Source organism: Cyanistes caeruleus, chromosome 2 (genome assembly GCF_971803275.1).
Source record: "Cyanistes caeruleus chromosome 2, bCyaCae1.hap1.1, whole genome shotgun sequence".
Classification (NCBI taxonomy): Eukaryota; Metazoa; Chordata; class Aves; order Passeriformes; family Paridae; genus Cyanistes; species Cyanistes caeruleus.
Genome location: NC_141702.1, coordinates 15,566,115 through 15,588,144, shown reverse-complemented (window position 1 = coordinate 15,588,144; position 22,030 = coordinate 15,566,115). Strand labels below are relative to the sequence as shown.

At 42.6% G+C, this 22,030-nt stretch overlaps 1 protein-coding gene across 2 annotated transcripts in view; it reads right to left on the bottom strand.

Moving 5' to 3' along the window:
* Positions 1 to 277: 277 nt before the first annotated feature.
* The window catches only part of ADAM17 (ADAM metallopeptidase domain 17), a 35,457-nt gene continuing 13,704 nt past the window's right edge, over positions 278 to 22,030 (bottom strand). For both annotated transcript variants that reach the window (XM_023922584.2, XM_086875901.1), the window contains exons 3-19: positions 21,480 to 21,613; positions 20,473 to 20,561; positions 18,299 to 18,467; positions 17,619 to 17,749; positions 15,846 to 15,935; positions 14,673 to 14,786; positions 13,974 to 14,118; positions 12,896 to 12,984; positions 10,876 to 11,028; positions 9,877 to 10,076; positions 8,753 to 8,856; positions 7,940 to 8,074; positions 6,871 to 7,001; positions 5,825 to 5,903; positions 4,554 to 4,642; positions 3,877 to 3,933; positions 278 to 2,260 (exon numbers count right to left, since the gene is read on the bottom strand). In XM_023922584.2, coding sequence (XP_023778352.2) covers positions 1,910 to 2,260; positions 3,877 to 3,933; positions 4,554 to 4,642; positions 5,825 to 5,903; positions 6,871 to 7,001; positions 7,940 to 8,074; positions 8,753 to 8,856; positions 9,877 to 10,076; positions 10,876 to 11,028; positions 12,896 to 12,984; positions 13,974 to 14,118; positions 14,673 to 14,786; positions 15,846 to 15,935; positions 17,619 to 17,749; positions 18,299 to 18,467; positions 20,473 to 20,561; positions 21,480 to 21,613 — 2,260 coding nt within the window. In that variant the 3' untranslated portion in view covers positions 278 to 1,909. The remainder of the gene's footprint in view (positions 2,261 to 3,876; positions 3,934 to 4,553; positions 4,643 to 5,824; positions 5,904 to 6,870; positions 7,002 to 7,939; positions 8,075 to 8,752; positions 8,857 to 9,876; positions 10,077 to 10,875; positions 11,029 to 12,895; positions 12,985 to 13,973; positions 14,119 to 14,672; positions 14,787 to 15,845; positions 15,936 to 17,618; positions 17,750 to 18,298; positions 18,468 to 20,472; positions 20,562 to 21,479; positions 21,614 to 22,030) is intronic.

Sequence of the window (22,030 nt, the reverse complement as noted above, 5' to 3'; positions counted from 1 at the left end):
ACACCCCCATCCCTTAGGCATTAATGTCACCATCTGAACTGAGGAGAATCTGCAGAACACATGGCAATACCTCCAGCCTGGGCAGGAAGCAGGCAGCCCTCACAGTGCAGGTCAGCACTATCAATAGCCCAGGTCTGGCTTCTGCAGCATCTGAGCTCAGAAAGGAGCAGTAGGAAGTCCTGGCTCCTGCCTGGCTGCATGCCAGACTTTTAACCCAGGCTTTGACAACCAAAGCATGGAGATCTTTTAGAAAAGGACTGCATAGAAACAGCTCTTATTTAAGTGATTTTTTTTCTTTTAATATAAAAAGCTTTTACTTTGTTGGGAATTAAATTAACTCCTCACACATGTACGTTGCACTGAATCAAAAAAAAACCTGAACAAAAAACAAACAACCCCAAACAAAGTTCAAAACCAGCATATAAAACCTAATAGCTAGTCAGATAGGAATACCATAAGGCACACATTCAAGTACAAGTGTAACAAGTATCCTTGGGTGTGGAGGAGAGGGAACACACACAACTTTACAGCACAGGTTCAGTTCCTTTCTCTCACATTTAGAACACGGGCTCTCCACGGCTGTTTCCCTGTGGTAGAGTCCAGGCTTGTAACAGGTAAATGGTTCTGCCCTTGGCCACATTTATCAATAGGTTATTGTGGGAGAAAACAGCTGCAGAATGAAGGTGCTGCTGTACTACCAGGACACTTGCTTTATGACTCCACTATGTCAGTTCATCTGCTACTAAGCTAAAACAATGCTCATGTACCATTCCCAGCTCACCTTACAGATCTCCAGGTGTACAGAAGACACCATCCAATCACCAGCTTTTAACATCACATTTTACTACACGTGTGAGAATCTGTATTCACAAAATCTCCTCCTTATACTTACCCTGCAAGTTTTAACAAAGGTTTATTTCTTTACTAAATTCACAACTGTTTTTAAACAAATGCCTCCCCTGCAATGGCATGATGTTTTCTCATCATTCATGCAGTAAGAGCCTCCAAAGGCCACAGAGACCATGGAAATCTGAGCTCAGCAATTTCAACATTTCAACAATAGTGTTGCCTATTTTAAAATTTGGAGAAACATTTCTGCACCAGAACTGCTGTAAACAACAGTTTAAAACGTCATCTGCATAACTGATTTTTTCCTTTACACTTCTTTCTCCAACCAGACACCTGCAACACACAAACCTTAGTGCAGAGTGGGAAGCTCCCAACAAAAGACACCAAGACAAGACGGCCTCACAACTGAGGCAGAAGAGTTTCATGCTAGAGGAGCATTTCTCATGCACCATATATGGTTTAACAGCCTCTGTGATTCTTTTATCTATATGGAAACTGGGCATCTCAAGTATCTTTATTCTGATGATGCATTTCACTGTATTTTTACCTGTTTCATTACTCTCTGTTCTCAAGGCATTTGCTCAGGCTTTTGGTTACACGTACCTTAAAATGCTAAATTATATACTCTATTATGGAACATACTGCAGTGTTCATTTTGGTTTTAAAAGCCCCTTAATTTTGTCTATCAGTGCTGTCAGACTACAAAATATTAAAATATAAAAAAAGGCTGATATACACAATCCAATATCCATCAGGATATTCGGTTTTGCACCACAGGTTGAAGGAAATGTTAAAGGTCAAGGAAATAGAAAAACAAATCCAAAAAGCTTCAAAAACAAGCCAGTTCTAGTTTGGATTTTCCTTTTTAAAAGATACAATGCTCTAATAAATGTAGTTTAAGGAAGGTCATACACATGACCAGCATCTGCAGTAGGTCACTTCCTTATTCTCCCGCTCCCTCACAAAAATATATGTACATACATTTATATTTATAGAAATGAAATGGTTTCAGATCCTTATTTTGCAGACACGAGTCATACATTTAGAAGGCAGCAGGACACTAGCACTCTGTTTCTTTGCTGTCCACTCGGTTCTGGCGCTGTAGTTTGAAGGATGAAGCTTTCTCACTCCTAATGACAGGATGGTCTGTCAAGTCCTCGAAAGATTTGGCGGCCGAGCTGCTGTTTGGGAAAGGGTCCTTCTCAAAGGCGTCCTCATCAATGTGTGAGTCGGTGCTCGGGTCCTCCTGGATGGTGTCCATCCTTTGGTGGTCCTGCTTGGGTGGCGCGGGCGCGGCGGGCGCGGCCGTCAGGGGCTGCAGCGGCTGGTGCCGGCTCGTGGCCTGCGCCGCGGGGAACGGCTTGATGATGCGAACGGAGGCAGAGTCCAGGCTGCTGAGCATCTCCACGTTCTGCAAGACACAAGCAGCCACATCACTGGCAAAAGCAACCAGCATCTAGTCCAGGGTTCGGTGTTTGCAGCATTTTTCAAAGAGAGGAAGCACTTTCTGAGGAGCAGCTGCACTCCTGTTAGAACAGCTTAAAGGCTACCCCGTGCCACTCCCTAAAGGCAGAAAGGTTGTTCTGCGTCTGATTTTTCCTCCTCTGCATAAAGCACCACAGGTGACAGCCTCACTGCTGATGACTTGGCTCTTCCGTCCTGGGGCCCAAACTGCTTTGGCAAATCCTAGGACTGGAAATGCAGGGTCAAGCCACATGACACAGAGCTCAGTACAGGGAAACAGTCCAAGGTACAGCTTATTCCAGTCCTCCAACTTGGGAGAGTTCATCATTTCATGTACAAGAAGCTGCACTGAACACAGGGTCAAAGACTGCAGGGACCAGAGTCATCACAACCAAAATCTGCAATCATGATTAAATTCAAGTCCATTGATGTCTGCTTCTATTTCAGCATGGTTTGGAAAATATCCAGAGATCTCTAGGCATAAAAGAAATCCCCAAGGACCTCTGCAAATGCTAATACTGGGAAGGCTGAGATGTTTACCTGCTACCATTTCCCATCTGCTCCATCCTCAGCAGATGCAAAAGACACAAAATCTGTTTGTTAAACTTTTGCTGGTGCAAGGAGACCATACCTGTGCTCTCCTGCCTCTGGGATTTTCTCAATTGAATACAGGTAAGAAACACTAAGATAACTTTCCTCATGGCACAACTATGGGGCACTTGAACTAAGATCACCCTCTGTTCTGTCACAGTAGATGACAGAGGCACTCTGTCTTAGTGGTCTCCAACTTCAGTATGCTTCCTCCAATGGTTGTACAAAGAAGAGCTCTGCAAGGCTTTTTTCCCCCTCCCCTCACAGAACAACATTTCCTTAACTGAATATTTCAGTTCTTGACAGGAACTGGATTGTCAAAGCACAGGAAAGGATACCCAAAACTATGTCACAAGGTGCCCTGTGCTGGACTGTAATTAAAATTTATCTTGGCAATTTTTTGCTCTTTCCCTCTCCCAGCTCAGTATCTGCAAGGTGAGAGGTGCTGCTGATGGGCCCCTTGAGCAACTGGAAGGCTATAGCACATCTGGGTGCTAGAAGCCAACTCCTGCAAACAGCCATTCTACGGCAAAGACACTGCATTTTGCAGAGATTTTTGAGCCACATGCTTCACTTGGTTGTGAACAAGCAGCCTGTGGCTGGTGCTGCCGCATGTGCTGTGCCAAGGGGATGCCAGACATGGGTCAAGCTGTGCTCTGCAGAGCAGAGTGGCTTCCAGCCCCAGAGGGCTTCCTGCCCCTCTCTGCTGCACCAGAGGGGCTCTGCCAACAAGGCTCAGCTCTTACAAGAAGGAAGAATCAGATCCTGCCATGCTGCAGTGCTTGGTAAGAGTGAACAGAGGCTTTTTCAGAAACCAGCTTCTCCTCACATGCATTCACCCCTCTGCAGCATGGGGCTCTGGAGCTCTCTCTTACTACTCTTTTAGTAAATACTCTGCAGACACCTGATGTTCAGGTTTTCCAAAGCACATAGGACAGCATTCTGCCAATCCAGACTTAGATAGCAACTTACACTGGGGCAAAACAGGGATTTTGTGTTCTCCTCATACTGCTTGTCCAATTTCTTGTCCTGTTGAAAAACACAGAACAAAGTAAGAAAGTTAATTTCCCTATGGCAAAGTCTCATTTTTTCTGCAGGGACAGAGCACTTTGTGGGGGTCTTTTTCCTTCCCCTACTTCCCATGCCTTCCCATTCATCCCAGGAGTGCCTGTGCTCTCTTTGCTCTAAACCCACACTGCTACCACATGTCCACACTCCCAGTGGCCATAAGCTTGACTCTACCCATCCACCCAAGACCAGCTAAGATCACTTTCCATTCTGGGTCTCCTCTCAAAATATGGGTGTCATTTCTTCACAGGGCTTCAGAAGGCTTTGTTTTTAATCATAAAAATACCGAAATTATACTTGGGTAGAATTCAGAAGGCAGAGAAAGAAAATCTGCCTGGGAAAGAATGGGAAAGGCTCCAGGGAATAGTCATGGGAGCACTGGGTCTGCCAGAGCCTGGCAGCGTTTAGCAAGAGTTTTGCCTACTGAAGGAGCAGCAAGCCTTACATATGCTGGATTTCCCCCCAGGGTTTGCTAAAAGCTTCCCATCATTTTCTCCCACATCCATCTGCCATTTCACATATGAAGCGTGTTCTCACAGTAAAATCCAACAGAGCAGTCATCTCAAAGACAGCTTACTCACCACACAGTGCACAAGGATGCTGAGAGGAATCCAAAACAGTAAGGAGAAGACAAGCACAGAGCCCACAATATTATCTGCTAGGAACTTCCCTGTGAAACCAGTTCAAATCTGTCAGTTACATTCCAAATAAAGTTTCATGAACACACACATCTATCCCTCCCTTCTGCAGCCACTGCTCAGGCAAGTGAAGCCTCAGAATTGCTCAGAGAAGCACAGGCTGCCTACTTTAGAGTAAGCAAAGATAAAATGAAAGAACTTTAGAAAATTTAGAAAATTGTATCCAGTACAATAACAGTAACAGGTTTTTCTCTGTTGTTCTCTGAAGAGAAATACTGTGAGGCTGTAATATTGAATATGGGTTGTTTTGTAACAGCCTATACTGAGCCAGCCAAGCTGCCCCTCTTACTATACAAGAGACACTGCAAGTCCATTACCAAATTCTGATGTAACAGTCATGTGATCTCTACTTGCCTCCACAAACAAAATATTTGAACGTCAAAGATTCAAAAACTGCCTCTATCCAAGCAGGCTGAAAAGCTTTATCAGTTACGTAAGAAACAATTCTTTGTCTCTGAAACTTGAGATTGAAAGCTGCAGCTCAGACAATTGCACTGTGCAGGAACAGTGGTGCCATAAGCACACACAGTTAGGGCTTACAACACAGCACCAGCTTAACCACAGGTTTTATTTGGTGCCAGTAACATAGAGCGAGACACTGGGGCTGACACCTGGGGTGAGGTGACACCTGCTTGGGTTGCACACTTGGGATCCAGACCAAGGAGGCCCAATCAGTCACAGGGAGTGACTCAGCACAGGCACAGCTTGAGGTGTGTGATCCCTGGTTTTCTTAAATGACAGAGAAAGGAAGTGTTCCCCTCGGGTTAGCTGACATTTAAATACCACTGAGAGGCCCACTTTATACCCTGCTGAATCTAGCTGACCTCTAAAGAGACTGACTGTTATTTCCTTTTCTCGAATTGACCTAGTTCTTGGTATTCAGACAAGAAGCTGTCGTCCCTTTCACAAGCTTGGAAGATGCCTAGAAAAAAATGGAGTATAAAAATTCAAAACAATATCCCATCCTTTCAGCTTTAGAAGGTGAGATCAGTAGTGTCAAACTTCAGGCAAAAATATACTTCGATATATCACAAGCACTGCTACTAGCTATCCTTGCACACAGGTATAAATCCAGGCAGCTAACTCCCCCTGAGGCTTTAGAGGTTCATGTCATGAACTCAAAAATCACTGAATGACATGGTTAGGTATCTTACCAAAAGTATTGATGCTGAGTTGGTCTATGAAATCCCAAAATCGTTCAATCACATCCTGTACTTGCTTCTCGCATTTGCCCTGCAAAAGTAACAAAATAATCTTATGCTACCAAGTATTAAGTACTGCCTTCTTGGAGAAAGAGTTACAATGATAGCAATGAAATGAGAACTACAGACACAAGCATGACTTGACTTACATTTTGAATACAGAATTACACTCATGTCCAATAGCAGCAGTCCATTTTTACTGCCTCTATTTTATCAGGTCAGCTTCAATTTGACTGCAGTCTGAATCAGATCAAGTTGTATTGTTTGAAACATGCAAAATCCACTCTATCTTTGGCCCATGTCAGTGGACATAAAACTTATTTCTGGAGAGATTTAAACACTGGAAGCCTCAGTTCCCATTATCCACAAAGAAGGCTTCAGCTCTCAGGAGACCAAGGTTAGAGACAAACTCACGTCCAGATTTGGTTGTGCTGGTTTAACATAGTAGATCTTCCAGTTCTGCCAGAAGAAGGACTGGGACATGCCCTCCCAAATTCACCTCTGCTGGCACCCAGTTTAGCTCTAACCACTGGGGTCTGCAGGTGTCTGTGCAGCTGTACCAAGGAAAAGGCCACTGAGCGCCAGCAAGCCACCAGTCTCCCTGCCACAGCTCACTGCCCCTTTTGGATACTGCTGGCTGGATTTTCATGTGACTGCTCCCTGACCTGAATTATTGGAATAAAAATTAATTGTGCTAACGGGAACAACTGGAAAGGCAAGTGCTGCAAACCCAGCTGAGCTTACAGCAGCACTCAGTCCCCTCCTTTGTGCAGGGTGCCAGCTGGCTGAGCTATGGGGAGCAGCAGAGGGGGTAATGAGCAGCTCCAGAAGGTAACAGCTTCCCCTTGCATGGGTCTCTGCAGAACTCCAACACCCTTTAATATTTACCCTGTGAAGAGGTACTTAAAACCCTGCTCACGCTCTGGCTTCTCTCTCCCAGCACGGTCCTCCTCCCTGAGGACTCGGACCCCCAGCAGAGCAGAGCTGGGTGCACTCACATTTGTGTCACAGAACCCCACAGTGCAAGGCTTCCCCTTGCGCAGGAACAGGAACTGGTCATTGGCATCCACGTATGGCGTGCACCTGTCCTGCTCGTCCCGGCAGCACACCTTGCAGGAATTATCTGTTTCTGAAATAAAGCAGCAAACTCATTCCTTGGAAGCACAAAGAGTCACCTGCAACCCACAACCCCATGTGTCTCCTATCTGAGCACAGTCCTGATCAGCCTCCCTGCAGGGAAAGCAGGACCAAGCCACCCAAGTTCAGGCACTCTGACAATCGATCCTAAAATTCAATCACATGCCCTTGTGCAACATATTAAGGGGTACAGTGGGACCAAATTCTCCAAGCTGATACTCCAACACTGCTCGAAACAACAGGGAATGAAGAGGTTCCAAGCACCTCCAAAAGGACAAATTTAAATATTTCTTGGGCTCTGAGTCCTCTAGGCACCTGTCTCCTCGGCTATGCCCTCCACCTCAAACAGAGGGGCTCATAGCAGTAACTTGTGTTGCCCCTGTGAAGTTTTCATCCTGCTCCCAGCTGCTTTCCCACATTTAGGGAATAATATGGACAGCAAAGGAGCAGGAAAAATCACTGGCAGATGTATATGGCAGGCAGGTTAGCAGGAGAATGAAGCTGGGGATTCTATATTCTCAAGGTACGTTAATCTCTTAGAAATCTTTCTTTAACTCCTTGCTGGAGGCCAGTACACTCCACTGCCAGATGCTGGATCCAGAGGTTGGTTGGAATCTCCTTACAATACCTTCTTATCCATCTGTGGTAGAGCTGGAAGGTAGAAGAGTGTCCTCTACTTTAGCTGGAGTGTCAGACCCTAAGTCTCACCTTAATGTCTTCAACCCAAACCACCAGAAGACAGGAGGACATTCACATTCCCTTTTTAAACAGAGAATGGCTGACAAAACCCAACAGTTTAAACTTTTCCAGAAACCACAAACTCAGCCCTCCAAGAGGCCAGCCCACAGTGAAGCCAGCACTCTCAAAGGAGCAGAGATGAAATATGAATTTCAGTCCCAGTCCCATTTCAGTTCAGTCTGTGTCACCCACCGTTGCATGCACATGACCGCAGGTTCTTCTCCCTCTCGCAGAAAGGGACGCACTCCCCATCCTTGCACTTCCCCATGTCCACGCACACCGTGTCATCCGGAGCATTCCCCGGAGGGGGACACTCACTGCTGTTCCCTGCAGATGGAAGTCAGCAGAGTGGGAGGACTGTGTTAGAGCAAAGGGCAGAGCACCGAAGTGTGCAGAAGAAGGAAAAGAATGGAAATACAGACTTATCCCTGGAAAACCCCAATGATTTGTTCTTGGTTTTCAACTGCAGGCTGCCTGCCAGCTGCTCTGCGAAGCAGCAGAAGCTCTTGGAGGCTTCTAACAGCTCAGGCATTGTGACACTGGCAACCAAGCAGTAGGTGCAGACCCTGGAGCCCCCCTTGGCAAAGCACACTCTGAGTTGATTCCCTGCCTCCAAGAAAGATTATGAGGAGGAACTAAACAAGTGGGGAAGCAGAATTGCAGTAATTCCACCCTTTCTATGGCAAAATTCATTCTTGTCCTCTCCCAGTGACACACTCTGTTTTGCTTTTTTTTTTCCTTTCAAGGGAAAGAAACAAAAAAAAATTAAAAAAATAAATAATAAAAAAACCCCAAACTTTTTAATGTCATTCTGGGCAATAAATCACAAAGTGACTCTTGAACTACAATGAAACTCATTATAGGAGCATATTGTGATGCTTAACTGGTCTCTAAAATTACATGCACCGGATAACTAAAGGGCACTAGACTGAAAGTGGGTTGAACAGGACACTAAGCCTGGAGCACTTGGCTAGCTGACATACAGGGGACAGAACCATATCCTACCAGTGCAAAAAGACTCTCCTTTACAAGTGGCATTTATGGCTTCCTGGCATTTCTTTTGTGCACTTTCAAACTGGCAGCCTTTACAGCAAGGACTGTTCCGGTCACTGAGGAAAGATGAAAATGAAATAAACAAATATTAACCAATTTTAAAAAAAATAAGTACAACAAAGCCAGAGAAAAAAGATGTTTAGGAAGTAAAAAGCTACTTCTTGGAGACTGACTCATGGATTCAACCCTTTTCCTCTCTGCCCTTTCCCACAGCCACCCTTCTACATACACACTCACTCTTCATGAAGGTCAAATCACATAGAAAGTACAATATACTGAGAGACAACACAGGGACCCTTGTATTTATTCAAGGCACTTGGATCATCCTCTTGTAACCTGCTGTGCAACTTAGGACAAGATCTTTCACCCTTTCCTTCCCCAAACATTTCTCCCTTTCTGTTTGTCCTAAAGGTTCTCTACTTTGTATTCTGCATTGTCTTTACTTTCATTGTTCTCACCTAACACAAGAAGGGCCTTAGTGCAAAAACACTCATTAAAATGGATGGCTTTTCTTGCTAAACAACAGGAATTGCACAAGCTCTCTAATGTTACGTGGTGTAGAGATGAACTATGAAAAAAAAGGATTGGACACTGCATTGCAACAAGGCCATGAACACCCCAAAAAGAAATAACAGAAAGAGGAGTCATTTACTGCAGTCACTGTGTTGTCTGCTCAAACACATTTTGCAGCAGTCTGGAATTACCAGTATGTACCAGTGTAAAAAGCCACCTTCCCACACAAACAAAACTTGTATTTGCACAGAAAGTGTGCACAGGAAATTTTTAATGTTTGTTGATTGCCTAAGTTTGCTTAATGATAACGGTAGTAATAACAATGACAATAATAATTTTCAAGCCTGTGGCTTTTGACACTTTTCAGGAAAACAGAATGCTACAAAAATTAATGTACGAACATAGAAGCCTTTCATGAAATCCTTCATTGTTGTGAGCTCACACATTCAGCCTTAAAGATGCGAAAGAGGCCTGTGTCACTGCAGATGGCTTTAGGAGTTTTCAGCCCAGCCCAACGTTCTATTCTCTCCTGTGCAGAGAAGCTGCAGCTCATTTCCCCTTACCTGCACTTGGCACCATCTTTCAGTTTACAGTCTGCAGAGCAGCAGGGATCAGCCAGTTGGTACAAGAGGCCAGGATCACATTCCTCCCCTTCATCCACTCTGGAGTTCCCACACACTTTGTTGTTGCGCTCTTTGAAGCACTCCTGGGCCTTGATCTCTATGGTCCTATGGATGGATTTTTTGCTGCAGCTTGAGAACATCTAGAGAGTCACAGGGCAAAAAAGCAGCACTGAGTGTACCTTTCTGTCAACAGCTGTCATCTAAGACAGCCATAGCCCCCCTGTGCCTCTGAGCTCTGGCATCCCAGAAAGCATTTATTCCCTATATACTGTCAGTTTAATACCTTGGAAAAATTTTAAGAGGGGAAAGTAACAGTTGGGTCAGTAACAGACCCTGCCACCCACTGCAGGGGCTCCCCCACACAGTCTGGCTCAGAGACAACTCCAGCTCTCCCATGGCTTCAGCCAGGATGTGAAGCACAGCAAGAGGCACAGACTGTGCTGTCTCTGGGCAGAGGGGCTGGGCACAGCCACAGGTCAGACCAGACTGCAGGCCAACCATCCCCTGCTCATCTGGGTTTCTCATCTGTACAACAGGCACAATGCCAACGCCACACTGCCAGGGCAACTTCCACCACAGCTGTGGTGCCTGGCAGACCCTCTCCAACAGCAGCTATGGGCCGCCCCAACACTGTGTGGTACTAAAGGTTCTGGATTTGACTCTTGCTGGGACTTGCCTGTAGCAACATACGGCCATAGCTAATTACAAACAAGTAATTAAAATGCACCTTGACATCTGAGAACTCCACTGAAACCCAAATTCCAAAGATGGGCTTATCTTGCAGAGAATGCAGCTGCATGTAAATGTTTTCTTAAGGCTAATCCATTACATTCTGGTGGTTTCAAACTACAGGAATCATTAACTAAATAGATTTGCCATGCAAAGGGTCACTGAACATAGCAGAAACTTTTGTGTTGATGCAAAACTAAACCACCATACCTTGTTGTTTTCATGATCCCCACTGACAGCAATAGGATACATGACATATTTCCCACCCTGGTCTTCAGTGGGGGCACACTCTGGCAGACTGTCAGGATCATGCTCCGCTCCAAAGTTATGTCCAAGTTCATGTGTTGTAACCAGGTCAGCCTCCTTTTTTGAACATGAAAAAAATCAACGCTGGAAACAATTTGTCTGAGCAGTAAAGGACAGAAGATCCCAGCTACTTCTAGACCACCAGCAATACTAAGATACACCAAGATGGCAGGGAATTTCCTGTGAACATTTTTCTGGTTTTAGAAGGGGAGAAATGAAGGTAAATAAAATTGTGGCCCTTTTCAAAGTCAAGTTCAAGGACTAGATTTGAACATGAAATCACTGGTAAAGGCAAAATGCTATCCTAGAACATCAATTTAAACTTGTTTTCAAGGCAATGCAGATGCTTAAATACAAAAATTTGCTTCAATGTAGCTGGAAGGCATAAAAAGTTAAAACAAAACCCAATCCAAATAAACACCAGCTATTATGATTAGTCAATCTCTTGTTTAACATATCTTGACATTAGAATTATTTCTTCTAGATGGACAATGACATTGGGAGTGCTGAATAAACTCTGCTAATGCGTGAGTTCTAGGAAAGACACCTGCAATTGTGGCCCAACAGGGATGGATTTCCAACATCATTTATGCAAGACACCTGCCAGTGCTGAGGATCCCAAACTGGCTCTGCTCGCTGCACACCTCCCAGGGCACCTTCCCCAGCAGATGGTGTCAAGCTCACAAAGCGACAACCACAAACTGAACTCACACAGAAATAAAGATAACCACAAGGAGACTGGGAAATTTTGGAGAGGAGCTGCTGCTGCAGCTGCTGTGTGGGCACAGGAAGGACAAGCACTGCCATGAGCTGCCCTGGTCTGTCTAAGGATGGCTAATGGGGGAGCCACAGACAGGAGAGCTGCCTGGGCATCCCTCCTGTGCTTCACTGTTTCATTTGGAGAAGAGTTTTAATCAAGAAGGTTGTTTTGGTTTTGTTTTTTTTAAACCTGAGTGGACACCATGCAGCACTTTCCCTGTGAAACCAGTGTGAACCATTGTCCCAAGCCATAAGCTTTGCCAGTGGGAAGACAGAAACCTCAACTTCCTTTGTAATCTAAGGCAGAACTCCAGTCTGGAGATTGAACAAATGCAAATAGCATGGCAACAGCTATTGCTAGAGCTCTCTGTCAACATCCCACTAACACAAAGCTTTACTGTCTTTTTTCCCTATCTTCTCGACAGTTTCTGTGCCAAGTTTTAGCCCACACATCAATTATAAATTCCTATTATAATCACACTACAGAAAAGCACAGCTGAGAAGCCAGCAGAAGTCAGCAAAAGCGATATATGCCCAACTTCAAAGACTTAATAGAGGCAGACATAGGCACTGGTGTCGTGTCTTTACAAGTGAGACAAAGCTCATATTTAGGCCTTTGTGCATTTACTATCTCATAAAGTATAGAAAAAAATCAAGGAAGCATCAATATACATTAAGCTTAGTATTAGCACTAATAAGCCCCGTCTACTATACTTTCTGTATATGCTTTACTCAGGACACACAAAAATCAGGTGGAGGAATTTCATTAAAAGGCTCAAACTAAACCTTCTACTTTGCCTGCTTGTTCTATTTGAGGGTTTGTTTTGTTAGGGTTTTGTTGTTTGTTTGGGGATCTTTTGTCAAAACAAAATACATTTCAATTCATCTTTTGACATCAAAAGCCTGTTTGTATCTAGGAAACCACAGCCCCTAGGAGACACTAGCTGTTTCCTCATTTCTGCTTCACAGTGAATTCATTTTTCAGTTCCATTCAGTCCTGACTCTGCTTGTCAGCTACAACAAAGAAGATTTTTGTTTTATGATCTATATCCTTGTCCCCAGAGCTCTGACTCAAATGGAAACTTTTGTGAGAGAGCACAGAAGCTTGTCACAATCCTATGGCACACATCACCAGCACACATGTATGAGGAGGATACTCTTTTACCTTTGTGAGGATGGTCTTCCCATAGTTTTTGGTGCTGGTCAAGCCACTGTTCAGATAGATATCCTTCTTTGCAATTTGGCTGTAATAAGCTAAAAGAGTGAGCAATAAAATAGAGAAACATTTTTCTTGTGTTTCAGAGTACTTCTGGGAGGAAAGGGAAACTTGTCAGGGGAAATGAACAGCTTTATAGCTTTATTGTTCTCACAGGCTCACTAGTGAGACCCTACCTCCTACCAGTTTTTGGAGCTGAATTTTTCAAGCACAGCTCCAACAGCTCATGTATTGCAGTAAAGGCAAAACCAGCAGAAATTTCCAAGACAACAGCATTTGCCATTCCAGAACCACTGGAGGATGCATCCACACAAAGCAGCCCTTAGAACAGGTTTTTTTCTATACAGCCTGTTCACACCAGACATCTCGGTGATTGTGATTAATGGCTTTTATCCTTCCTGCTTTTTTCAGCTCCAGCCAAAAAATATGGTCATCCCTTCTATGTAAAAAAACAGCTACTAGAGTGATGCCTTAAGTTTTAGCTCTCATATTTTCCAGATTCAATACTGCATTAGTATGTAACTCTGAACTTCATATAAAGTGCTAGCAAGTTCCCATCCTAACAGTTTAGTTAGACAAAACAATCCTTTTCCAGCTGAGAACCAAGGACACTGCTGCAGCTTCAGGCCCAAAAAATATGAATTAAGGAGACCAATCTGGGAGGATGGGACTTCATATCCTGAAGCTGTAAATGGACAATTAACCCAAATATGTAAATGGACCAAAACTTATAAAAGTGTAAAAAGTCGTGACTGGTCATCCATCTTGGGTGCAGCCTTGGCCAGGCTCTTGTACTGCCCAAGGTGTATCCTTTGAAGGCCTTTTAAATAAATAATTTTAATAAGTACCTACTTTATTCCCTTAACACTGTCTAGCCTCTGTTCCAGGTAGTCTCTCTAGGCATCAAGAGTCTATGCAAATAACACAATATACTCCAAGAAAGTTAGAAAAAAGAATTAAACATCAATAACAAAACTAGCTTCCAACCCACAACTGGGACAGAAGACAGAAGAAAAAGAAGCCTTGCCTTTAGGACAAATGCCACCATGGCTGTTAGGTCTGGGAGAGCCAACATAAGCCAGTCCAAGTGTTCCCATGTCAAAATCCTGATACGTGAAGAGATGAGCAAGGCACACATGAGCTGCTTTCTCTGCAATATCAAAGCTAAATTGCTTAAATTAACAAAAAAAAACAAAACAAAAAAACAGGAGTCAAATCTCTGTTGGCTTACAGTGCTTATTATTACTCTATAGACAATAACATTTATTTTATGTGCTGGATGAGTACCTCCTACATCTGGTGCTTAAGTAAGAAAACAGCAGCTGTTTAGCCATCCTACAGAGCTGCAGGAAATTAAACTAATGCCCAAGTACACTGTACACATTCATTTACATAACTTGTCTATTCATTTTCCCTTTTCACAGGGAGGACAAAGGCAAGTACAACAACTCGATGAAGGTCACAAGGCAGCCAGTCTCAGGGCCAGACGTATCAGGACTGCCTTTCTGACTCAGACCACATTAATAAGACTAATTGATGTCTGCTCTGTAATTATGCAAGGGAGCCCCATACCACAGGCTACAGGGCACAGTAGCTGGTTTGACTTTGTGTGACATCTATATATCATGCAGAGGGAGCAGAGGACTTTCACCCATTACTACAGAGCAGCCATATGAATGAGCAATTCTCTGTTCAGGGGCACAATTTTTCAAGGGTTACAACCTACCTCTAGCAGCATTTTCACATCCCAGGCATCTTTCTTATCATCTGGGTAACTTCTTGCCATATTATAATGCTTTTCTCCAGATTTTACAAGATTTGGCTCATTGTGGATGATGATCTACATGTCAAAAAGGGCAACAACAATGAAGAGGAATTTTGGTCAATTTTACAGCTACAGAAAAGGTTTCAATGTAATTTTAAATGCCTCAATAGATCAGTAAGGAAAAAAAATTCAGATTCAGCATGACTAATATTAACTTTCCAGCCTCTGCTAGTTAAATACACTAACTAAATCCTAAGTAACTATATTGTAAGTAACTCTTTTACAGGATAATATCAGAAGTTTTCACTGTAAAATTCTGCTTTGAGATGCATATAACTTTTAGAAAAAAACCCAAACAATTACAATCATTATAAATAACCCCAAATAATTTCTGAGTTCTACCTAACCAAAATGTGTTAAAGGATTCCTACTTTCCCAGTAATCCAGAATTAGTTCATCCTGTTCTCCACCCCCTCCCTGCCCAAGTAATGCTCTTTCTTTATGACTGCAGATCTTTTCCCAGCAAAGGGGGAATCTGGCTTGTACCATTAGTTTCCATGTCCCACATCACAGCTCTTGCACTACGCTGAGCTGATGGAGTCCTCCTGTTTTTAATGCTGCTTTCCAGATTTCTGTGCACTAACTTCGAGATACCATCATAGAAATAGAATTCACTATATTCCCTGTGTCCATATACAAGCCTCTACACTAGCATGATGTCTAAGGGAGTCATTAAAGCTCTTCAGGCAAGATTGCATGTTTTCAGCTGTGTTTGAGGCCCACTCAGGCTTTGTAAGCCAAGTACTAGCAACAGAAATATGAAATAAATGCATGAGTATTTCTGAAAGAAACAAAATTTGCTCATATTCAGGCAAGAAAAAGCTCTTTTGAATTAGGAACAAATATGGAAAGATTCTCCCTGAAAATTCACATTTCAAACACTGCAAGGAATTCAAAATGGGAATCATGTTAGATCATTAACACTGGCAAGATGCTACTTCAGAGTGTTCCTGGCTAGAGTTAATAAAGTAGGATTTTGTTATTTTAGCTCTAACCCAGAAAAAATAATCAGAACACTGCTGCTTAAACCATGATCCTTTAACTTGGAAGCCCTCTGCAGAGTCCAGTGAATACCTGCTCTATCTGTATGCCGTACCCATTGAAGGTTCCATCATCCCAGGAAGTGTTTCGGTAGATGTCATCTACTCTGTCTATCAGTTCAATCTGTGTGGAAAAGAAAAACAAATTACCCAGGTGAGCATGCATGGCGTAAAAGACATTCAGAGAAACTGCAGCACACTTACCTAGAAACAGTCACCTGGATTAAAACTGAACCTCGTGTAAAGTAAAAAAACAAACTGCCTGGATACAAGTACTGCTGGTTTTGGATCAGCATTATCCAATTTGCTTGAAAATTTTCCATCATAAAAAAGCAGCACAAACTTTTCCATTTATCACTTTTGTTTGTGTAGTGGAAGGGCAATAATACGAAGAACAAGACATTTTGGAAAACACTTTGTTCACACACTGATTTTCCAGATTTCTTTGAGGGGAAGCTGTTTTTACTGCTTTGTTTTAGCATGGTGCTTAACTAGTTTAACTGACCCCCCAGGCTTGCTACCCTCACCCAGCCAAAAACCTACTATTTTCCTCATTATGTTTCAAGCACAAGGTTCTAGAAAGCCTCATGTCAGTGCTCACAATCAATACCTCCCTTTTCAAGCTGTTCTCTTAAAAAAAACCACCTCCTACTAAATATAAACAACCAAACTTGCTGAGAAGTGACATTCAAAACCACTCAATAATAGTTTATGCTTTAGTTTTCCAATCACTGTGTTGTTAACAGTACCCTTCTACCCAGGAAACACAACAGGGGTCAGCCTCAGCACATGTCACATGCTGAGATAAGAGCACCTCTGCAAATACACCAAATGAGGCCCCCTCACCTGGAGAATGCAAAAGCATTTCTGGGAACAGAAAGGTCAAAAAGCCAGCAAAAGTTGAACAGAGTGATTAGCATTTCAAAGAGTAAAGTTCAGAAAGAGACTTTTGACAAACAACAGGCCTTCAAACCTGTTTTCATTTGTTTTGTCTGCAGCCCCCAGATCCCCATACTCTCCCCTTCTGCTGAAAGGCTGTGGGTGGGCCTTGTTCTAGTTCATAAAAATCTGTCAGACAGACAACCCCAGTGTTTTGGCTGGGTCACTCAGTAATTGGTACACACAATGCAACCCTGCTTCCCTCAGGATGGCTGAACACCTGCCTGCTGATGGGAAGCAGTGAATTAATTTGCTTGTTTTGCTTTGCTGCTGTGAACAGCTTTTGCTATTAAACTGTTTCTACCTCAACCTACAAGTTAGCTCACCTTTACCGTTCTGATTCTCTCCCCATTCCATCTGGGAGGAGAGATTAAGTGGCTGCCTGAGGCTGAGCTGCCTGCTGGGGTTAATCCACAACACCAATGTACAACCAAACAAATTGTTTACTGGGCCTGCTTCTAATTTATTGTTCTGGACAGAGAATCCTGAAAGAATGCTGAGAAGATCAATATGAGTTGCTTTAACCTCTCATTAAACATGCTAGAACTTTAAAGACACTCAGATCATTTGGACTGGATTTCAAAATCCAGGGAACCCTAGAGCTCTGACTGAGAAAAGAGAAGTTCCTGGGCAGAAAATGGCATAGCAAACAGAAGCATATGAAATGAAGGAATTTGCTTTTAAGTGAAATTTGAAGACTACTGAACTACATTAGCTTCATTGTAGAATATTTTTAAAGCATGATTTAGCACTTTCACAGGTAAAAGCTGTGTGTACAAAAGTAGTATAAGGTGTATGTTTTAACTTCTGCATCAGTGCATTTTCCTGCCTCTATTCCAGCAAATTTTAACACGGTACATTTACTTACCAAATAATTTATAGTGGTGCTCTCTTCCCCACGGCCCATGTACTTGAAGAAACGATGGTCTGCCACTACCAACATCTTGCATGTATTCTTGGAGTCCTCTGGAACTGTTCTTTTCTTCCGATGGGTGCTTTCTAAAGTAAGTATTTCAAACAAACACTCAATACTACTAGCACTGCTGAGTCTATTGTCCTTATTTAAGACCTGAATTTGAGTGTGGGTGGGCTTCTGGGAGGAGAATGGGGATTTTTAGGTTTAGTTTGTGGTTTTGGGTTTCTTTAGTGGCTATTCTTAAATTTTGTCTTCTTAACAGTCCTCAAACTTACTGTAAGGACAAGAAAGCACAGCAGTGAAACCGAGTTATTCATCAGATTTACCTATAGAGCTTTTATGGTCATCACCACAGCCTTAACACCTCTCCTCCTGTTCCTAATCACTACCCCAACTTTTGTTGACACAGCAAAGGACACAGGAAAGAGACCAAAAACTCTCAAAACCCCATCACAGCTCAAGATGGATACCTTGAGTGAACACAGAGGCCAAACGAGTCCTGCTGCACAGTGCACAGAAGAACAAAGTTGTCTTAAGAGGCATGTGGAGTGCTGCTTCTCCCCTCCATCCCCACAGTGAATTGAAAGAAATTTGTTTCAAAGATGCTGCTCACTCAAGGTGTGGACACTCACCTTCATTTTGTCTCCTGTCTTCCAGTCCTTTTGGCAAGAGCTCATCTTCACTTAGCTTTAAATAACCACATACTTTGGGGGACTGCAACCTTGAGAAATCTTTGATATCTTCAGATCTGTAGACCAGCAGTCTTTCATCTTCCACATCATCTACAAATCTCCATAGTGGCTGACAGCACAAGGAGAAGTTAGAAACATAGTGAACCCAAAGTCTAGATAAATACAAAACTTTATGTATGTACCATTGTATCTCCACAGCTTTCTGTCTACACACAAATGCAAAAGTACACTTCACCCACAGCAACAAATTTACTGATAAAATGACACCCCCAAGAAAGCCAACAGAAGTCTTATGTTCTCTTATGCTACATGGGAATCCAAAAGTCTGAGAGTATCTTAAAATAGTGGCAGATACCTGGTAAGGCCATAGGAGAGAATTTTTCTTCTCATCAAAATCTGAGCAAGCTAAAGAGGCTTCTCAGGTTCCTCTGCTCCCCTCTGTAACACCATGGTGCCAGGAGGATATCTTTAACTGCTAACAAATGCACTGACCAGAAGCACAGGAGGAGGCAGGTAAAAAAGAGCCTTTAAGCACACAGCAGAATGTAGGCTCTTCCATGTTCAACAGCTACCCAAGTCACTCACAAGCATGAATATTGCTCCAAAACCAAAGAAGACCATGAAATCCCAAGGAAAGACACCAATTCCCACAGCAGATGCATACAAACATCTTTTCACTTTACTGACAAGTCCTGCTATTATCTGAATGTTAAAGCTAAAGCAACACCACCAAATATGACACAGACAGGGTCAGTTCTTTGGCCAAAGCCAAGCAACACAGACTGCCTGCATCTACAACATAGTGCACCTGGCTCTGGGTCTCCTCTAGCCCTTAGGCAGGGCTCTTGCAACTTCAGCCAGCCATTATTTAGCACACTGTGCTTTTGCTTCACAGCAAAAAGGTCCCAAAATGTGAAGGCTGTACCATGTCAGCAGCCATGTCTGCAGCACTGAAGGTTTCACACAGAAAGGCAAGGTGTGAGTGCAACAGTGCTTTACACAAAGGCACACAGCCTTTCCAAACCATACACAACTATCTCAAAAACAAAAGCAGGAGATGGCAGAGCAGCCAAGTCCATGCTGCCTTTGGGGAACAGACTCAGGCATGCTCCCTCTGCTGCTGTGCATGGGAATCATCTCACCGAGGGCTGTCAGTGGCCAAAGCTGACCTGGGGACACCACCAGCGAGGCAGCATGGGCAAGCCAGAGGCTGCACACCACTGCCTGCCCTCAGCTGCACACACAGCCAGCCAGGGACAGGGGCTGGCTGCATGGAGAGACCAGGCACACCCACAACTGCTCTGGACCACAAACACAAAAATGCTTTATATCACAAGCAAACAGCTGTATGTTCTTAATGTAAAACACAAGTAAAGTGACTTGGGCATTTTGATCACATTTTTATACTTTAACACGACTAGATTTCTCGGGTTTACCTATAATTCTGCGTATCTGTGGGTTTGGAGACAATTACAATATTCATATAACACTCAGCCATAATTACTGTTATTCAGCCATTCTAATACTGCTTGTGACTGGGATTATACTGCACTGAATATCTCATTATGACAGTCTGTAATTATATATTTGTTGAAAATGTTTTTTTTTTAACCAAGAGTTCAAAATAACACAAGCAATGAAAACAGTGAAAAACAAGGGCATAGGGAAAAATAACCAGATTTTCAGATAAAATATCAGATTTTCAATGAAGCTCTAAGAATGGGAGAACTTCCAAGATGTAACAAAGCCAGTTTTAAAAAGCTTCACAGACATTGACTCTGTTTAGACTGCCACAGCTTGTTAGAGGCCATGATCACCACTAATTTCTAACATTAACCATTTCTGTTTCTGAAACCCCCTTCTGTTTAAAATGTACCTTCTCCCTGATGTATCTAAAACATGCAACTGTCAGAGAACGTCACTCGCTAATAAAAGTCAACACTTACAAGCCAAATTGGTTTCCTATTTCTCTCCCTTCTCACCCCAAAGCAAACATTACCTACCACCAAATCTAGTTTGAGCTACAGAAGTGTCAACACAACCAGCTAGGAAGAGGAACACCCAGAGGAAAAGAAGATGAATATCTGGATACAGTTTTCCACAGCAAAGCATACCTCGATATTGTATTCTTCTCCATCAGTATTGATTCGCACTGTAAAATCTTCATCCCCAATATGTGCCACGACCTTGGAATTATGCTCTCCTTTAACATAAGCACAGAAGAATTAAATTAATTCAGCTCTTTGCATGTGCTTCTGCACAGACACTGTTTGTTGGGGGTTTTTAATTGTTTCTAAACTTCATGACAAAAATACTTTCTTCAATCACTGTACGGTTCCATTTAAATAAAAAATTAATCAGCATTTCCCTCAAGTCTCAACTTCCCAATAGTCAGTCATTGAGACTCAGATTTAACAGAAAATTTTGCAGGAAGTGTTGAGATGGCTCTGGGGATTAGTAATAGGGGACACAATATTTCTGCCAACAAAAGCAGCCAGCGTGCACCTAACTACTATCAGACAGCAATTTTGGCGTCAGCCTGCATTCCAGGAGAAAAGTCTCACCACATCACAAAGGCAACAAAGAAATCAAAACAACTCAGCAAAAGCATTAGTACTGCATGAGTACTAATAAAGTACACATAAAGTGGAGCATGGTATCTTTATTTACAGAAAAGTAATCTACAATGAACTGTCTTTTAATTGAACAGTCTGGGTATCATTGCATCACCTCTACCTCGGCTTTGTGTTCTGGGGCAAGGAGTATTCAAGTCCTACATTCCAGCTGGAATTAAAGCTACCATCAGCATTAAAAAAAAAAAAAAAAAAATTTGCAAGCTGCTGCTTAAGTAAATTATACCTTTGTGTCCTGCCAAACTAAACACAAGAGTTCTATCTTAGGAGCTTGATGCAATAAACCCTACCACCCACCAAACCTAAAAAAATCCCCAAACACACCACAAAAACAAAACCAGAAAACCCAATGGGATAAGAATTACGTTTATTTCTTCATCCTAACCATATCTGATGAAAATGAAGGAAATACACCATTTAGTCTGCCCAAGAGACTTGAGCAAAGCTGTTGTTTCTCAGCATTGACCCATAGTCTACTTCATACTAACCAACAACATGTCCGGTGAAAAAGTCTTGCCATTGAACATGATACTCCTTTTCCTTGCCTTCACCATCCACAATTAATGCTTGAAATTTTTCTGAAAAGTGTTCAGCAGTTGCAGTTAAGTATAATTTAAAGTGCCTGTAAAAGAATTTACTTACATTTATTTTTAAGCAAAGTATACACATAACAGATACATTCAATCTCCATTTTACTGAGGGTCCAAAAGAAGTTACAAAGCATTAATTCTGATAAGCAGGCTACGAAAATATATACTGTGTAATTCATAACTGTAAATATTTTAGAATCACAGATGTTTCATTTAAAAAAAGTTAAAAAATAACCCCCAAAATCCAAAACAGTCGGTTTGTTCATGATGTGCCTTCTCCATTTGCAGTTAAGCAAAACCAGTTACTGGTAACTATTAAAGACAAAAAAAATCAGACCAAGAAATTTCTTCATCTATTTGAAAATAAATTATGTTGAAGTTCTTACCTTCTGACATAATACAGGCAGAAGACCATAAACAAAAATCTGAACTCCCTATATTTTTTACAA